This window comes from Taudactylus pleione, unplaced genomic scaffold (genome assembly GCF_031769625.1).
Source record: "Taudactylus pleione unplaced genomic scaffold, aTauple2 ptg000066l, whole genome shotgun sequence".
Classification (NCBI taxonomy): domain Eukaryota; kingdom Metazoa; phylum Chordata; class Amphibia; order Anura; family Myobatrachidae; genus Taudactylus; species Taudactylus pleione.
The window spans coordinates 12,921,909-12,937,641 of record NW_028284468.1 but is presented as its reverse complement, the minus strand read 5'-3'; the positions used below and the strand labels follow the sequence as shown (position 1 = coordinate 12,937,641).

The window sequence follows — 15,733 nt, the reverse complement described above, 5'->3', positions numbered from 1 at the left end:
GGACAGAAAATCTTTATGTGTGTATGCAGCTTATGCTGGGCATACACTATGCAATTATCTGTCAGATATCTGTCCAATCTGGCTGGTTGGAATGAAAATCTGGTAATGTATGGGAGCAAATAACATTAGAAATTTGCTCCCAAACACTAGAAAATGGACCAGATTTTCCTTCCCACCAGACAGATTTGACAGATATCTGACAGATAATTGTAGAGTGTATGCCCAGCATTACTGTTAGGATCTGCGGTAAGCAGATCATTTAGTTGCTATTGAGACACTGCATTTAATCCTGTCTGTGTGCTGATCACATGTGTTCAGTATTAACTGTCTGCCTGTGTGCAGTATCAGCTGTTCATTAATTGTCTTGTCTGTTTGCACAGGCCAGCTGCATACTGGTCTGTCATTAGGGATGCTTGCAGAGCTTGCTCTGACTGGACCATGTATCTGTTAAATTACAGCAAGCCCTTCACTCCATGCCGGTGATAGAGTTACTTGTGCTTCTGGTTGTTCCAGTCTCCTGTTTGTTCAGTCGAGTACCTGTGTCCAGTTTGAGTATTATTCACTGCCGTTTATTCCATCCAGGCGGCACGGTCTGCATTCCATCTGCTGTGTGCTGCTCAAGTCATCTAAGCAGCACAGTGTGTATCTCTGCCCTCAGCCACGGGTGTCATCCCAGCGGTTCAGAGTATACTTCCATCCTGGGCGCATGAGAGCGTCTGGCAGCTAGTGTCAAGCCAGTGACACGGTTCAAATCTCAGCATCTCAAGTGTGCAATCCGGCGCACCGACGCTAGTGTCAACCCAGCAACATTGGTCACATCTCAGCATCCTAGCTGCGCAATCCGACGCACCGATGCCAGTGTCAACTCGGTGACATCGGTAGCATCTCAGCATAGCCGTAACTAGACTTTTTAGTGCCCTGTGTCAGAGAGAGCATTGCCCTCCCCCATTTTTTAAATAGGGACATAAGATAGCGCACCTGAAAAAGGGCCATGGCTTCATGGTGAAGGGCCAGGGAAGAGATAGGGGAGTCCAGGAGATATTGGGGATAAAAGAAGAGGAAGCTACAAGTGAAAATTATAATAATCAGGAAAATTCACAGGCCCAAACAGCGCCCCCTGCCCTGCAGTGCCCTGTGCCATGGCAATGGTCGCACCACCCTAGTTACGGCCCTGCATCTCAGCATCCCAAGTGCGCAATCCGGCGCACCGACACCAGTGTCAACCCGGCGACATTGGTAGCATCTCAGCATCCCAAGTGTGCAATCCAGCGCACCGACGCCAGTGTCAACTCGGCAACATTGGTAGCATTTCAGCGTCTTGTTCACATTTTCATAAAAAGACTCACCAGACCTCAAGGCTGCTTCAACAGCCCAAAGGCTGCATCTCATCTTCGGCCCACAGGCCACTACTAGTAAAAGCAAACCAGCCCTCAAGGCTGCTACAACAGCCCAAAGGCTGTGTCTCACCTTCAGCCCACAGGCTATAACTAGTAAAAGCAACCCAGCCCTCAAGGTTGCTACAACAGCCCAGGGGCTGCACCACTCCCTCAGCCCTCTGGCCACGACTAGTCAATGCAAATCAGCCCTCAAGGCTGACACTAGACTTGATCTTGCATGATTAACCCTAAGTTCCTAACATTTAGATGCTGCTGGTGCTCCCAGTGGGATGTCACAGTCATGTTATCTTTAGTTTGCCCAGTTCCACTTGACCACATTTCTGTGGTTAAGTGGACAGTGGGTACAATGCATTTTGTAGGCCAATAATTATGTTTTTTATAACATAAAACAATATAGTTCTTCTGTGCAAAAACACCGGGAGCAGCAACAATCCTAATAGTATCACCAATACTACACAAAATATCAAAGAAATACAAAAAATAGTAATATGCACTCCTTCTAGGAAAAAAATTACAAAGTTATTCTTCAAATACCATCCAGGGGTAGAAAGTCTTCCCCTTGTTCTTCTCACAATGCACATGCTCTTATGAAGGAACAGGCAATGAAGCAGCTGCAGAGGTGTGACACGGAGAGGAAAAGTAGAGGGGCACTCTACTTCTCCTCTCCCTGTCATACCTCTGCAGCTACTTGAGTCGTCACCAGAGCAAAGGGACAGATAAAGAAGATCACGAACATCCAGAGAAGTGGTCAAGAAGCTCCAGATTGCCTGTTCCTTCATGAGAGCATGTGAAGTGTGAGAAGAACAATGGGAAGACTTTAGCATTTTCCCCAGACAAGCTGAAAAGCAGTTCACAGCACAGGTTCCATATTGACAGAGTGTCACAAGGGAACATGGAAAATTACCATGACATCTGAAAATACGGGTTAAAGCAAGTTGGACTTTGGGGGATACTCTCTACCCCTGGATGGTATCTGAACAATAACTTTGTCAATTTTTTCCAAGAAGTAGCGCATATTCCTATTTTTTGTATTTCTTTGATGTTTTTTATAACGTCCATGTAGAGGCGGGGAATTGCTTTTCTAGTAAAATTTAATCTGTATGGAATTTTGTAGTGGGGACACAGGACCTTAATTAGCTGTCAAAACTCACTGCATTAATGGAGGATATTGTACGTAGATCTAATATTAGCATAGCTGTCATGCCGTCAATGATCCGCTTTGCAACTGGGTGAGAGATGTCATATTGTACTTACTTCCTCTAGCAAAGGATTGTTTAACAGCCAATTGTTTTTGTAAAATACTACAGTACTAGTAGTTTTCTTGGTCCCCTGCTGGGATGAAGATCCACCCCCAACAGCAGCAGGCCTAGTACTCAAGGATTCTTCTGAGGAGTCCTGGAAAGGGGAGGAGTCAGTTAGCTTTATCAAATTGGATGCAGCACTATTTTTGATCATTATTGAGGATATTGATGATAAAGGTGTTGGTGGTAGAGATTGCAGGTGCTGGGGTCTACCAGAGAGAAGAGAGCTAGCTGATGCTGGACTGCTTGTTGTTACTTTTTTAGCATAAGTTTCTCATTTAGAGAAAAACTTTTCATGAACGTGGTGCAAATGACGTAACAGGGATGAGGTTCCTAGATGGTTAAAGTCCGTACCTCTACGTACTGTGGTTTTACAAATGCTATAGATGGCAAGACAATTGTTGTCAGGATTTGGGTAAAAATAATTCCACATATAAGAGGTGGATTTTTCATCTTATGCCCAGGCATGAAAATGGCCTTCTTCTTATCAAGGGCAAGAATTGCTTCCACTGATGCCTCACTTACACAAAGATCATCCTCATCATCAACATCCTCCCTATGAACATCCTCAATTACTCCGGCATCAGCTACATAAATATTCACCTCATCCTGTTGCACTTCCACCATAGCATCCTCAATATTTAGATCAGCATTGTCTTGACTTGTGCTGCTTATTCCCACATTGGCAGAGAGGTGCAGAATTGGTGCAAGGAGGCATCTCTATGAGTACCTTATCAGGAAGGTCAGGCTCACACATAGCATTCGCGGACACATTTAGACTTTCCTCAGGGATTTGTGATGTTCCTGAACAACACAAAGTTTGTTCTACTGCATATGTGGTTTGTCTCACCACTGATATTACGTTTTTAATTTTTTGACACCTCTTCTAGACTTAGAGTGAGATGCTCTTGCATCGTCATGTGAGGCAGAAGAAGATGCCTGACTGATGGCAGCTACAGAACCTACACTCATAAATAAAGGACAAGGTCAGAGCCAATATTTGCCACCGAGTGTGGTGTATGGTATGTTGGCAATTTTATGTTTTTCTGCCTAAAACTTTCACTTTATTAAAGGTGTTTTTTTCTTTGGCAATCTAGTAAAATATGCATTTTGGGATCTTAGATGCCCTGACTAAAATCCTCTATGCTCTTGAGCATTGACTTTAGTAGATGATGTTGTAGTGGTATCGTCATGATGACTGGTGGTGGCAGCAGCTGCAGTACTAGTGCTTGGTTGCTGCTCCTGCTGTTCTATTGATTGATCATCATGTTCCATAACAAATCCTGAATTTTATTTTACAGTTTAAAAAAATAAAAAATGTCCACCGATCATGACACACTGCACAGATAGTATTAAAGTGGTGGCCTTTGACCAACTGACCGTTAATGTTATATATAAAAGTATCTCTGCCTGCTTTTAACAACAAAAAACACTTTTTTTTAAACCACCCCAAGTAATTATTATTACTATTAGTAATATTAATAAATGACTTTCCTGCACTATAAAAAAACAAACAAACAATGATTTGCTGACTGCCTTTAAAAAACTAGTGTGGCCAGTATTACCTGGCGGACTGATGAGGTTGGCACTGCACTTCAAACACAGGGCCTGATTCAGACCCATTTTCTAGGCTGTGTTCGCATGTAGCCTGCCGATGTTTGCAGTGTGCGCATGCGTATAAGATGCAGTGCATGTGCGTGAACCAGTCCATGCGATCGTGAAGCAATCACCCTTTGTACACAGACATCTCTCTAGAATGAGTGACAGGATGAGCCATTTGTGGGTTGTGACAGGGGTTGGGATGGAAACGGGGGTGTGGTGGTGTAATTACAAGCATGTCTGTGCGTCTTAACGCCATTTCAGAGGCATGCATAATTAAGACACAGCATCATTAGACACATCATGTGGCTGATTTACACACTGAAGCACTCGCAGTGCTTGTGGTAGGGTATGGTCAGCCACAAATGGATATGCGCATGGGTCCGATGTTACTCGATGTTACCAATTGTTGAATAGACTTCCTGGAGATGATGTGTGTTACTAAGAGAAAGTGGGTGTCTTAGGACAAGCTGGGGGGTGTCTTTATACACACCACAATCACACGCCAAGATATAGTGGGCATGCTAATGCCTTGTTCTGCAATCGCAGGATTTGCATACTTTGGCAGATGATGGCTTCATGTGAACGCATCTAGCAAGTGGGTCTGAATCAAACAGCATTGTTAACAGGTGAGAAAAGGTTTGCGATCCCTGGCTGTTTTTCATAGTGGAGACCGGGAGGCAGGACCAGCACAACCCGCTCAGCAGTTCCTGCACTGCAGAGAGGTGCCAGACTGGAAAGGCGCTCTCCCTGCAGCTGCTGCTGAGTCTGTTGTTGCTGCTGCTGGCTGCCACTGCACCTGGCACAGCTGAGCCTGAGCTGCTCTCCACACACACAGTCTATCACCCCTTGCTGTACCCTCTCCTGACCGGGGCCCTCCCTTTCCTCCCCTCTCCTCTCTTCCTTACTGCGCTGAGCCTTACATGGTGTTAAATGACAGCCAGGCAGCGGACTGAGCCTGCCTAGCTAAACGGCTCCTTACCCGCACGCAGGCTCGGACTGGGTGGTGGCACTGTTCCTTTCTGTGAGGGTGTGAGGCTTAGCGGGCCGCATTGGGGGTGCGGGGGTTGACACTGCCCAGCATGTTCTGGCTGTCAACTTCCCCCTAAGTTGCCCAGTGGGTCACATGACTGCTGTCATGGTCGGGGCTGGCCACTTCTGCAGCTGCTGCCTGTTAGGCCTATTTCACACTTGCCGGTTTTGACCGGCCCAACAAAAAAACAGCCCTTTTTTTGCTGGGTGTGAAATGTAGTGATGCAGGGAAGCAGGAGGGTCCTTTCACGCAGCTCAGGAATGCCTCCGTTTGGCCGGGCACGCCCCCGGCCCGCCCAGCAAATGGGGCGAGCTGTCACTCAACATTGACAACTCGCCCCGTCTGCTACGAGACCCCTAATGACGGATCACCCATCGTTAGCCAGGTCTCGCGCATGCGCACGATGGAGCCGGCTCCGTCGTGTGAATGCGCACTGGAGCAACATCGACCTGGTTGCGAGCTCGTAAAACTAACGACCGGGTCTGAATAAGCTCCTGAGTGCCTGAAAAAACCAGCCAGCTACTGCCTGGTTTTTTGCCGCCCGGTCAAAACTGGCAAGTGTGAAACAGGCCTAAGACTGTCTCTGCTTCCTCCACTGCCTTAAACTCTGCCCCTACTCTTTTGTGAGTCTCTGACCCCTTCCTTCTACCCTGTCTCTGTCCTTCTCATCCTCTATCCTCCTTCCATAGTCCCTGTCCCATCCTCTCCTCTACCTAGCTGCCAGCTTCTGGGTGTATCCTCCGAGTCCTTCTCTTGAGCTCTGCAGTGTGCTGAGACCAGGCAGCTTTCTTCATGGTGAGGTAAGTGCATGGGAAGGGTATGGGTGAATGAATACAATATGCGGGTGGGGAACATTAATGTTATTGTTATCTGTGGGTGTGTTTATGTTAATTTTTATGTGATTGGGTGGTGTATTAATATTATAAAGGTATATTGTTGTTACCAGGGTGTGTATATTGAAGCTGTTTTGGGGGTATAGTAATATTGAGTGGGGGTATAATAGTAGGAGCAGCTGCAGATGTGGTAATGAATTGATGTTTTCCATATAAATACACACACACAGAAAGGTTCAGGTACTTTAACCACTTGCCTGGCGTGGGCACATCAGATGTGATCACACCAGGCTGGGCTTTCACTGACATGGTCACATCTGATGCGACCAGTCAGAAACGCTCCCTAGGCTGCTGCAGGAAGCTAATCTTCCAGCAGCTGCCTATATCAGAGGGACCTCCCGATCCCTCTGCAATCACAACTCAGCCTCAAATTACTCCTGATCCCTGGCCACAGTGATCGGGTAGCCCCGTGGCACCCTAAGTCGCCCACCCAGCTCTGCAGCCACGGCTCTGCCTTTAGTGTCCTGACAACTGTGGCCACAATGATCGGGTAGCCCCACAGCACAGAGAGTTCCCCGCCCAGCCCTGCACTGAAGCAGCAGCTACCTCTGCCCCCAGTGTCCCGATCACTGTTGCCAAAGTGGTAGCCCCGTGGCACCGCCGGTCTCCCGCACCCAGCCAGCAACTGAGGCTCTGCCCTCAGTGTCCAGCCAATTACTTTGGCCACAGTAGCCCCGTGGCACACAGAATTCTCCTCCCAGTGCTGCACTGAAGCCACAACTACCTCTGCCCCCAGTAGCCCCCAGTCCAACACTGCCCGCACATCACTGCTCACCACTACCAGCGGCATCGCCACTCTTGTTTACGCTAGCCCTACTTCCTCCCTTCCTGTTGTGCCTAACCTGCTGATGAGCCTGTGCTGTCAAACTGAATGGCAGCCAAGCAGCAAGTTGAGCCTGCCCCTAAACCGAGCGGCTCTTTCCCCTGGCTGGGTCCCCCCCTTCCTCCCCTCCCAGCTGCGCTGAGAATGACATGCTGTTGAATGACAGCCAGGCAGTGGACTGAGCCTGCCTGGCTAAGTGGCTCCTCATTACCACCAGCGGCACCACACACATTCTGCGTCCTGACGAGGCTTCAGTAAGTAGCCGTGTAAGAGTATAAGTACTTTTCCTGGTGATTTATGCAGCGCTGCAGACTGTGCTGGGTCGACAGAAAGGTAAGTATAATTAATTGGGTGCAGGGTGTGTTGTGTGACTCCCCTGGCTTCTGTGCACCAATCACCTTGCACCCATTATAAATACGCCCCTGGTTCAAGGAGAGCTAGGACACAAGGGACCATTATGGAAATGAGGAGGGTGCAAATTTATAGTTTGCAGGGAGGCTACGAACACCCTACACCGACCCTGCTGGGAAGTGATCTAAAGTGATCGAAAAAGGGTCAGTTTCATGGGTATGTTTTGGCAGTGTCATGGGAGTGGCTAGGAACGCTGCTGCATTCCAGTTCCAAATCCATTTGTAACACCTGGCAATATTAAAATAGGCACCTATAAGCATGCAAATAGTATATTTATAGTTGTGTATAATTTATAAATATGTTTAGTGTGCTACTGTAATGTAATGTATATGCAGGGGTTTAACAGTGGGATAATTTATTCAGAGGACTGTGGACTATTGCAGTATCCCTGGCACTGAAAGGGGGCTGTTGACAATTTGTAAAGGCACAGTTGGAGCTGGCGGTTGAGCAGTTCTCCCAGAGTGGGTGACGGCTGGTTACCTGAGCAGAGGAGGCTGTGCCTGGTGTTGGAGAGCTGGAAACCAGGAATTAATTGAAGGAGGGATGCTGAGGTGACCGCAATTAGATATTAGGGGGAGGATCAAGAGAGAGTGCTGCTTATAACTGAGATTTGAGAAGGCGAAACATGACAGTCAGCCAACCAGAGGGTCTGAGGCCCAGCCCCTAGGAGGAGTCTAGTCAGCGCTGCTGTGTCTGTGGAAGAGAAAGAAGGAGACAGAGATAAGTCTAAAATCAGTCCAATAGTGCATTAGCTTAAAGACTACATGCAAAGTAAAGTTCTACTACATTATTTCAGGCCACCAATACTTCAGAATATTATAGTAAGCACTATTGGATAACACCTCAGATACGTATATATAGAGAAATTAGTTATATTAACATCCAGCACCAGCTCAGCATTATAGGTCTGGCCCTCAGACACCATAGACTTCTGCCTATTATATCAATATTCATACACAATTGCTAACCGAAGATTATAAGGACTAACTCTACAGACTGTTGCATATCACTACTAAAGCCCATTGGATGAGAAGCGACTAATTTTAGGAATTCCCTATACCCCGGGATTTCAGAACTTAAATGCATATTAATCTACTAGCATGTGCACCAACGAGCATGGCCATTCACATTGACTAATAAGGGGAGTTTAAGAACAGAATATGAGAGGGTAATCTCTTTAAAGCTTTAAAGGAAATGGGTTATTATCAGTATGTCATTTGTATAGAGAAATATTATGAACTAATGCTCAGCTTAATTGATAAATGTGTAAATGTTATTCCAAAAATGTTGTGATTACTGCATTGTTCATTAACTGAATTCATCTTCAGCAGAACAGAGAGTCGCAGTAAAATAAACTATGTAACTAATTTGTGTGTAATTCTGAGTATAAACATAGATGTTATAGTGAAATGAATAATTGCTGCTGCATATTTATAATTGTCATTGGTAGGTTACCAGTCTGAAATTAAGGTATAACATGACACAAAACCAATACTTACCATTCAGGGGTGTTCCCAAGTCCGCTCCAGGTATAGCGTAAGAAAATCCAAGACTTGGGTGGAGGCACTAAAGGGAAAGAAATATAGAGAGGTCTATTGTAACAAATAAAGGAAAGAGAATACCTGTTACACATTGCTTCAGAGGCCATGTTTAGTTTGATTTATGGAGAGTAGCTAGTGTAAACTGTAGGCTACCACATATGTCGATGGTACATCTGATGTTGCGTCGATGTTGAAGTGTATACAATCTTCATCACAAAATGTCCAGACAATGCAGCCTGAAAGTGGGTATCTCACCACTCATACTCTCCATCACACCATCCCGCATAAAAGGAAAAAAGGAAAGCTTTTAGACCGTCAGCTTCCTGACTACACACCCCCTCAGTATATGCAGCCTACTTCCTGGTGATCTAGTGGGGTAAAATCTGTAGCCCAAGCAAGTGAAGGGGTATTCCAGCTGATGTCTTAGGGGCTTTAGTGGCCTTCAGATAGGCATCTACTGAACAGCATGCTTGGGCAATGGGGCACAGCCTGGTGGCCTGATTGTGTTAAGGCCCTGTACTCTGGTTCTGAGAAAAAAAAATGTGTCATGCAGGATAGAAGACAGCCGACTAAAGGTAGTAGCTCTTCCCTACTGTCTCCTTTGCTAACAGCATACTCTTGACATATCATCTTCTGGCCACTTACAGATATTGGCACTTTTCTTCTTCTCTGGCATCTTTTCCAGTGGTGCACGGTGTCTCTTTCCTTGCATATCCCTGTTTTAGTGCATGGTGATAATTCTCTTTGTAATATGTGGTGCAGTACCTGTTTTAGACTGGTTTATGAAATGGATTTTTTTTTCCACATCTCTAATTGGGGCCTATTCATCAACACTAAAATAAAGTTTTTAAGGTAATTTTCCTTAAATACAGTTATTTTAGTATTCATGAAGTATCTTAACATCCTGGTTAAGTCGCGCTGCGTTAATTTCCACACAGCCAATACATTAGTACATTAGTATGGGGATATGGAAATTATGCTATTCATCAAATTCCGAAAATTATGTATTTTCGGAATTTGATGGAGTTACTATCCGCCACTGTGAGGTGGCGAATAGCAGGTGACACTTACCCGCTTCCTGCTGGTGAGGTTCCCCCGCGTCTTCCTCCGGTGCTCTGGTCCGTCCTCTAGCTCCGGCAGCTGCTCGGACACTGTGTTATCCCAGCAGAACACAATAAAGTTTAGAAGACAAAAAAACTTTTTTTTTTTCTAAACTGTACAGTGTTCTGCCGGGAGAACACATGTCAGACCAGCCACCGGAGCCGGAGGCGCTGCAGCGGCCAGGTAAGTGCGGGACAGGGGGAAGGTATGCGGAGGGGGGAGGGGGGTTGGGGGGGACACACAAAATTACCACAGCTGTAGGTAGTGCTGCGCATGCGCTGGTTTTACGAATGTAACAGTGCATGCGCAGCACTGTTTCCAGCTGCTGTAAGTTAGTGTAGAGAGGGAAAACTATCTATTTCTCGAAAATCTGTCATCGCAAAAATGACAGCTTTTCGGAATAGAAAGTTATGGAGAGTAGGAATGATGAATTCCTCCGGTAATTAGGTAGAACTCCATGCGAGTTCTAAACCTAATTACCCTCCAGAGAATTTTAAGTTATTAACTGTAAGTAGAAGCATCCATAATGAATTAACATTGAAAGTTAAAAGCCTGTAAATATGCAAATATGTATAGAATTATTTTGCAGAATTATTTTTAACATGCATTTATATAAAAAACAGGGGAACATCTAATCTCCATTTACCTTTATCTAATAAATACTGACACTTTTTTTGTTTTATATTCTACCTGCAGGTCAATCTAAAAGAAGAAATCCATTGGGTCCATGTTGCTTCTAATGGCTGTAGGTTGGCACTGATATGGAAATTTGGTGGCATTTATATGGATACTGACATCATCTCAGTGCAGACCATCGCAAATCAGGTCTTTCTGTCTGCATCGCATTCTGGGTCCTCCAGCAATGCTGCCTTTGGATTCTCTTCCCATCATTATTTTCCCAGGAAATGTTTGGAAGATTTTGTTCGGTACTATGAAAGCAAAGTGTATGGACAACAAGGGCCGATTCTCTTTACCCGTGCTGTCAAACAGCTCTGTAACACAACTGATTTTATGGACAATAACGATCGCATATGTGGAAACATCACTTACCTTCATCCTCTGCGGTTTTATCCTATTCCATACCCAGCTTGGGAAATGTATTACACGGTGTGGGAAACATTGCCAACCTTCAATAACTCTTACGGTTTGCACCTGTGGAATTACATGAATTACATGAATTCTCATAAAAAAACAATGGTTCCTGGCAGTAACACATTGGTGGAGCATCTCTACCTACAGTACTGTCCTTCTACATATGCTGCAGTTTTAAGGAATGAGACAAATCATCTTTAAACAGACCACTATTAGCAGCTACCAATTTATGTTAGACACGTGTTAGCCTTTGGACATATCCCTGAGGCAGCACAGGAAACTGTAGATCTTGCTCACAGTGATTACTTTATGGTCACTTACTGTACATAAAGCTGATTTGGCAACAGTAACCATATAGTGAATTCATGCAAGTAACTAAAGGCTTTACCATGTCTCTCACTGTATTTTGATTGATGCATGCATAATTGCACAAAAATACATATTTAATCTTACACAAAGCATTATTCTCTTACATAGGTTCTTTTATCTAATCTATTTAAAGTAGAGATGAGTGGGTTCAGTTTCCTGAAAACTGAACCCACCTGGACCTACCTGTTCCGAGTACATCCGAGAAACAAAAATGGGGCAAAGCACCATTCTCGCGGTGTCAGATCTCCGATTTTATACACCCGGAGTGCAGACTGCCAAATCTAACCAGCGGCCCCTACCATGGTTACAGGCCTGCTGGTTGGCTGAGAATGGCTAATCACTGTGTCCCCATAGACTTCAATGGGCCCATTTAAGGGGTAAATCCTATTAGGTGTGAATTGCGAGGTGCAAGTTGCTATTTTCACTTCGAATTCGCATATCGAATTCATTTTGCAATCCAATTAGCAACTCATACTGAATCAATCAGAACTTTCCACTCACACCTCCCTGAGGGTGAGAGATGGAAAGGAAAATCTTTATTTTAAGGTTAAAATGTTGGGATACTGGACCTCATTCAGAGTCGGTCGTTAGGTCCGCTCTATCATAAGGGAAAAGGGGCCGGATATGAAAATGAAGCGATCGCAAGATGCGTCGCTAAGATGGGCTCGCTGGCTGAACGAGCGAGGGTAAGAAGCGGCCGTAAGACTAAAACACACCCCCTTTGCGATCGCAACACATGTCATCTCTGGGGATATAAGGATTGATCGAGACCATCTGGACCCATCGGAGCTGCTCGCAGAGCTTAAGGCTGACCATAACCTCACTCAAGCACTACGATCTAGCCAGTGTAAAAACCTCCCATGTCACGTGTGCCATGACACTACTTTTTTAATTATGCACTCCCATTAAACTCCGTTTGCATATTCAGGCACGCCTGCGTTCGGATCTCCACTCCCCCGTTCACAAGCACCTTCCCCTGTTACCTCCCTCAAACGGCTCATTCTGTCACTTAAACTAACGACCTGGCTGTGTTCAAGGAGAGAGACATTTCCGATCGCAACAGCTAGTTTGCGCACGCGCATTGCGAATCTTACGCATGCGCAGTTTAGTGAACATCGCTGGGTACAACCGAGCGGCCACTTACGACCGACTCTGAATGAGGTCCTCTGTGCTGAACCCCTTGGACACCCCCCCTAATGACTAATTAGGCATTTGGAAGTTTCCAATATATTAATTAGTCCAATAATTACATGTCATTTTTTGGGGTAAAAAAAATAAAAAGTCCTCAAATTACCCCCAAATCTACTTTTTCGTTAGTTTAGTCACCCCAAATTTAATTAGAATAATATTTTAGTTAAAAAATAATTGTTTTTATAATTTAGAAAAAAAACATTTCAAGGTGCACTGAAAATACCCCAAAATTACCTTTTTCCTAGATTTTTATTTTTGCATTTTTCGTTTAATTAGTTTGAGATTAAATGAAAAAGGTTTTTTTTTATAATTTTCTTGCATTTAAAAATAAAAACACAAATCAGCCATTTGACACCATTTAAAGACCTACAGTACCTACCTATTTCTCACAAACAGCCTTCTATACAATCCTGCTAATGAAATTATCCATTTTGGGGGGTCCAGGATGGTCTCCCCGCATTTTCATGCTTTTCTTACAAATCTTATTTGGCAGTCAATTCGACCCCTCCGCTGCGAGTAGTGCGAATAGGCATTTTTGCTTTGGCAGAGGAATCCAGTGAAGTGTGTCCTCCTGCTCTGGCATTACACCCCCGCTTGAAAGAGCCCGGTGCTGGTAAGCTATTCTGCTCCTTTTGGTTGTTTTTCTGTTAGTGACGCATATAACGTGTTTTTAGGGTACAATGTCGAATATAATGTGATTTTAGGGCATAGTGCGGCATATTATGTTATTTTAGCGTACACTGTGGCATATATTGTGATTTTAGGGCACAGTGCGGCATATACTGTTATTTGGGGGCACTTGGTAGGATATAATTGATTTGGGGCACAGTGCGGGATGGGGGCCCCAAAAATATAGGTGTACCAGACCCCAAGATTTTTGTTGCCTGCTCTGCCTGCATGATGTTGGCATCAAGAAGACAATAATATGTGAATGTGCCTATTTATCTGCAGAAAACATGCACAAGCCATGTCCACATTCAACCATTGGGAAGTGCAGAGGCTGTGTGTGCCTACCTTCAGGGTTATGGGCCCAAAACTAAATGCACATAAATGTAAACATCCTGCCTTCTATCACTTTTATAACATAATAAAAATGTTTCCATGTTTCCACTACAATACTGCTCATTGGGGTCTTTATTGTAAATGCTTTAAATCAGGAGAGGAAGGTCCTATTGGGACTGTCGATTTTGCATGTATCACAATTTTACATATTGATGTTGTCATCACACTAGAATTTGTGCTCATTAAACTGTACAGTACTTTACTATATGTAGTGTGGCCAGTGGCGGGCTGGGCCAGGGGCAGGGTGCCATCTGCCCCCCGGGCCGATACAATTCTAGTATTTCAGGGCCAGCAGGCACTGGCAGACAGCACAGGATCAGTGTTGCCAACTCTGAAATGGAAAACAAGCAACCTATAAGCAAAAAGCAAGCCCAAAACAAGCCCAACCCAATCCTAAAAAGCCCAATAAAAAAGCCCAATCTATGGGGGTGTCTCTTTGTCCTCATTCTCTACCTGGTTAACTTCCTTTATTCCCCTTCTTCTCTAACCTAAATATTTTAGTGTATGCACAGCCTTATCTGCCTCTATTGCTTTTCTCCCTCTACACCAGCCTCCATATTTTTACCTCCTCCCTCTTTTCATACCTCATTCCCTTGCCAGTCTTCAGCTGGGTATACACTTGCCGATGTGTGTACCCAGCAATGCGACGCCCGACCACGCAATATATATCAGGCGGTCGATACATACTGTTTGATGTGGTGTCCAAACATCCGATATGTCGGGCACCGGCTCCATCCACTATTCCGGCGTCTGCATCTGGGTCGTTCCATCGGCCCTACATGCAGGCAGACGGAATGACCCTGATGGACGACCCGCAGGAGTGCGCAGGGTCATGCATAGTGGGTACACACTGGCCGATTTGGACAATATGTCAGCCCAATCCGCAGGATCAGGCGACATATCATCTAGTGTGTACCCACCTTTCCTTTATCTGACTCTTCTTGTCTGCATTTCTCTCACCCCTCTTCTTTACCTCCTTCATTCCTGTCACCTGTCTAATTCCATTATCCCCTCTTTTTAACAGCCTCAGTCATTCTAACTCCCCATGTACCTGCCTCATTTCTGTCATCTAGTTTACCTCTCCTTCTTGCCTGTCCCCTACAACTTCACCCTGTCCACTGCCCTCTATTCCCCAGACACAACCTTCCCCCCTCCCTCTGTCACTACCAGTGTAAAACACACAGACACACACACTTAATTACCTCCAGGGTTGCCTCAGCAATGCACACAAAAAAATAAGCCCAAAAACAAGCAACCTTAAAAAAATAAGCCCAAAAACAAGCAACAAGCTACTTCCAAAAAAAAGAAGTAACTTTAAAAAAAAAGAAGCCCAATTCCGCTTGTTATAAGCGGACTTGGCAACTGTGCACAGGATGCAATGCTCTGGCTCCCATGCTGCTGCACAGAGAGAGATCCGATTCAGGTAACAGAGACTAAAATAAAATGGCTGCCCCCATATTAGGCTACAAAAAGATGGCCGCTGTCAACCAATGGGGAGCCAGGTTTCCCTACCCACAATTCCAAGTGGCTGGAGAATGGGAAAGGTGGCGTGGCCTATCGCGGGAGTGGGAAGAGCCGAAGAGGAGCTGAATGATAAAATAATTTTTTTTGATCATACCCATAGAGGAGAGAGGGAAGAGATGAGGAGTGCCTGCTTCCTGTCTTCTACACCCATACCAGGTAAGTGGAGGGTGGAGTGGGGCATATAAATGTAGTGTCACAGTGACATAAACGTTTTGTTGTTTTGTTATTTAAAATATGTGTGTACTGACTAAGTGTGACTGTGTGTGTGCTGACTAAGGGCCTGATTCAGAGCCAGACGCAATTACCGCTCGCTCGTCCAGAAAATAGGGGTGGCTATTCAAATGAACCGTTCGCTCTTTGCGGTCTGTTCACGCCTCTAGGTCTGAACGAGCGAAC

At 45.1% G+C, this 15,733-nt stretch overlaps 1 protein-coding gene across 2 annotated transcripts in view; it reads left to right on the top strand.

Moving 5' to 3' along the window:
* Positions 1-13,856, top strand: part of LOC148534450 (alpha-1,4-N-acetylglucosaminyltransferase-like) — a 118,969-nt gene extending 105,113 nt beyond the window's left edge. For both annotated transcript variants that reach the window (XM_088466870.1, XM_088466869.1), the window contains exon 3: positions 10,796-13,856. In XM_088466870.1, coding sequence (XP_088322996.1) covers positions 10,796-11,392 — 597 coding nt within the window. In that variant the 3' untranslated portion in view covers positions 11,393-13,856. The remainder of the gene's footprint in view (positions 1-10,795) is intronic.
* The last annotated feature ends 1,877 nt before the right edge of the window (positions 13,857-15,733 follow it).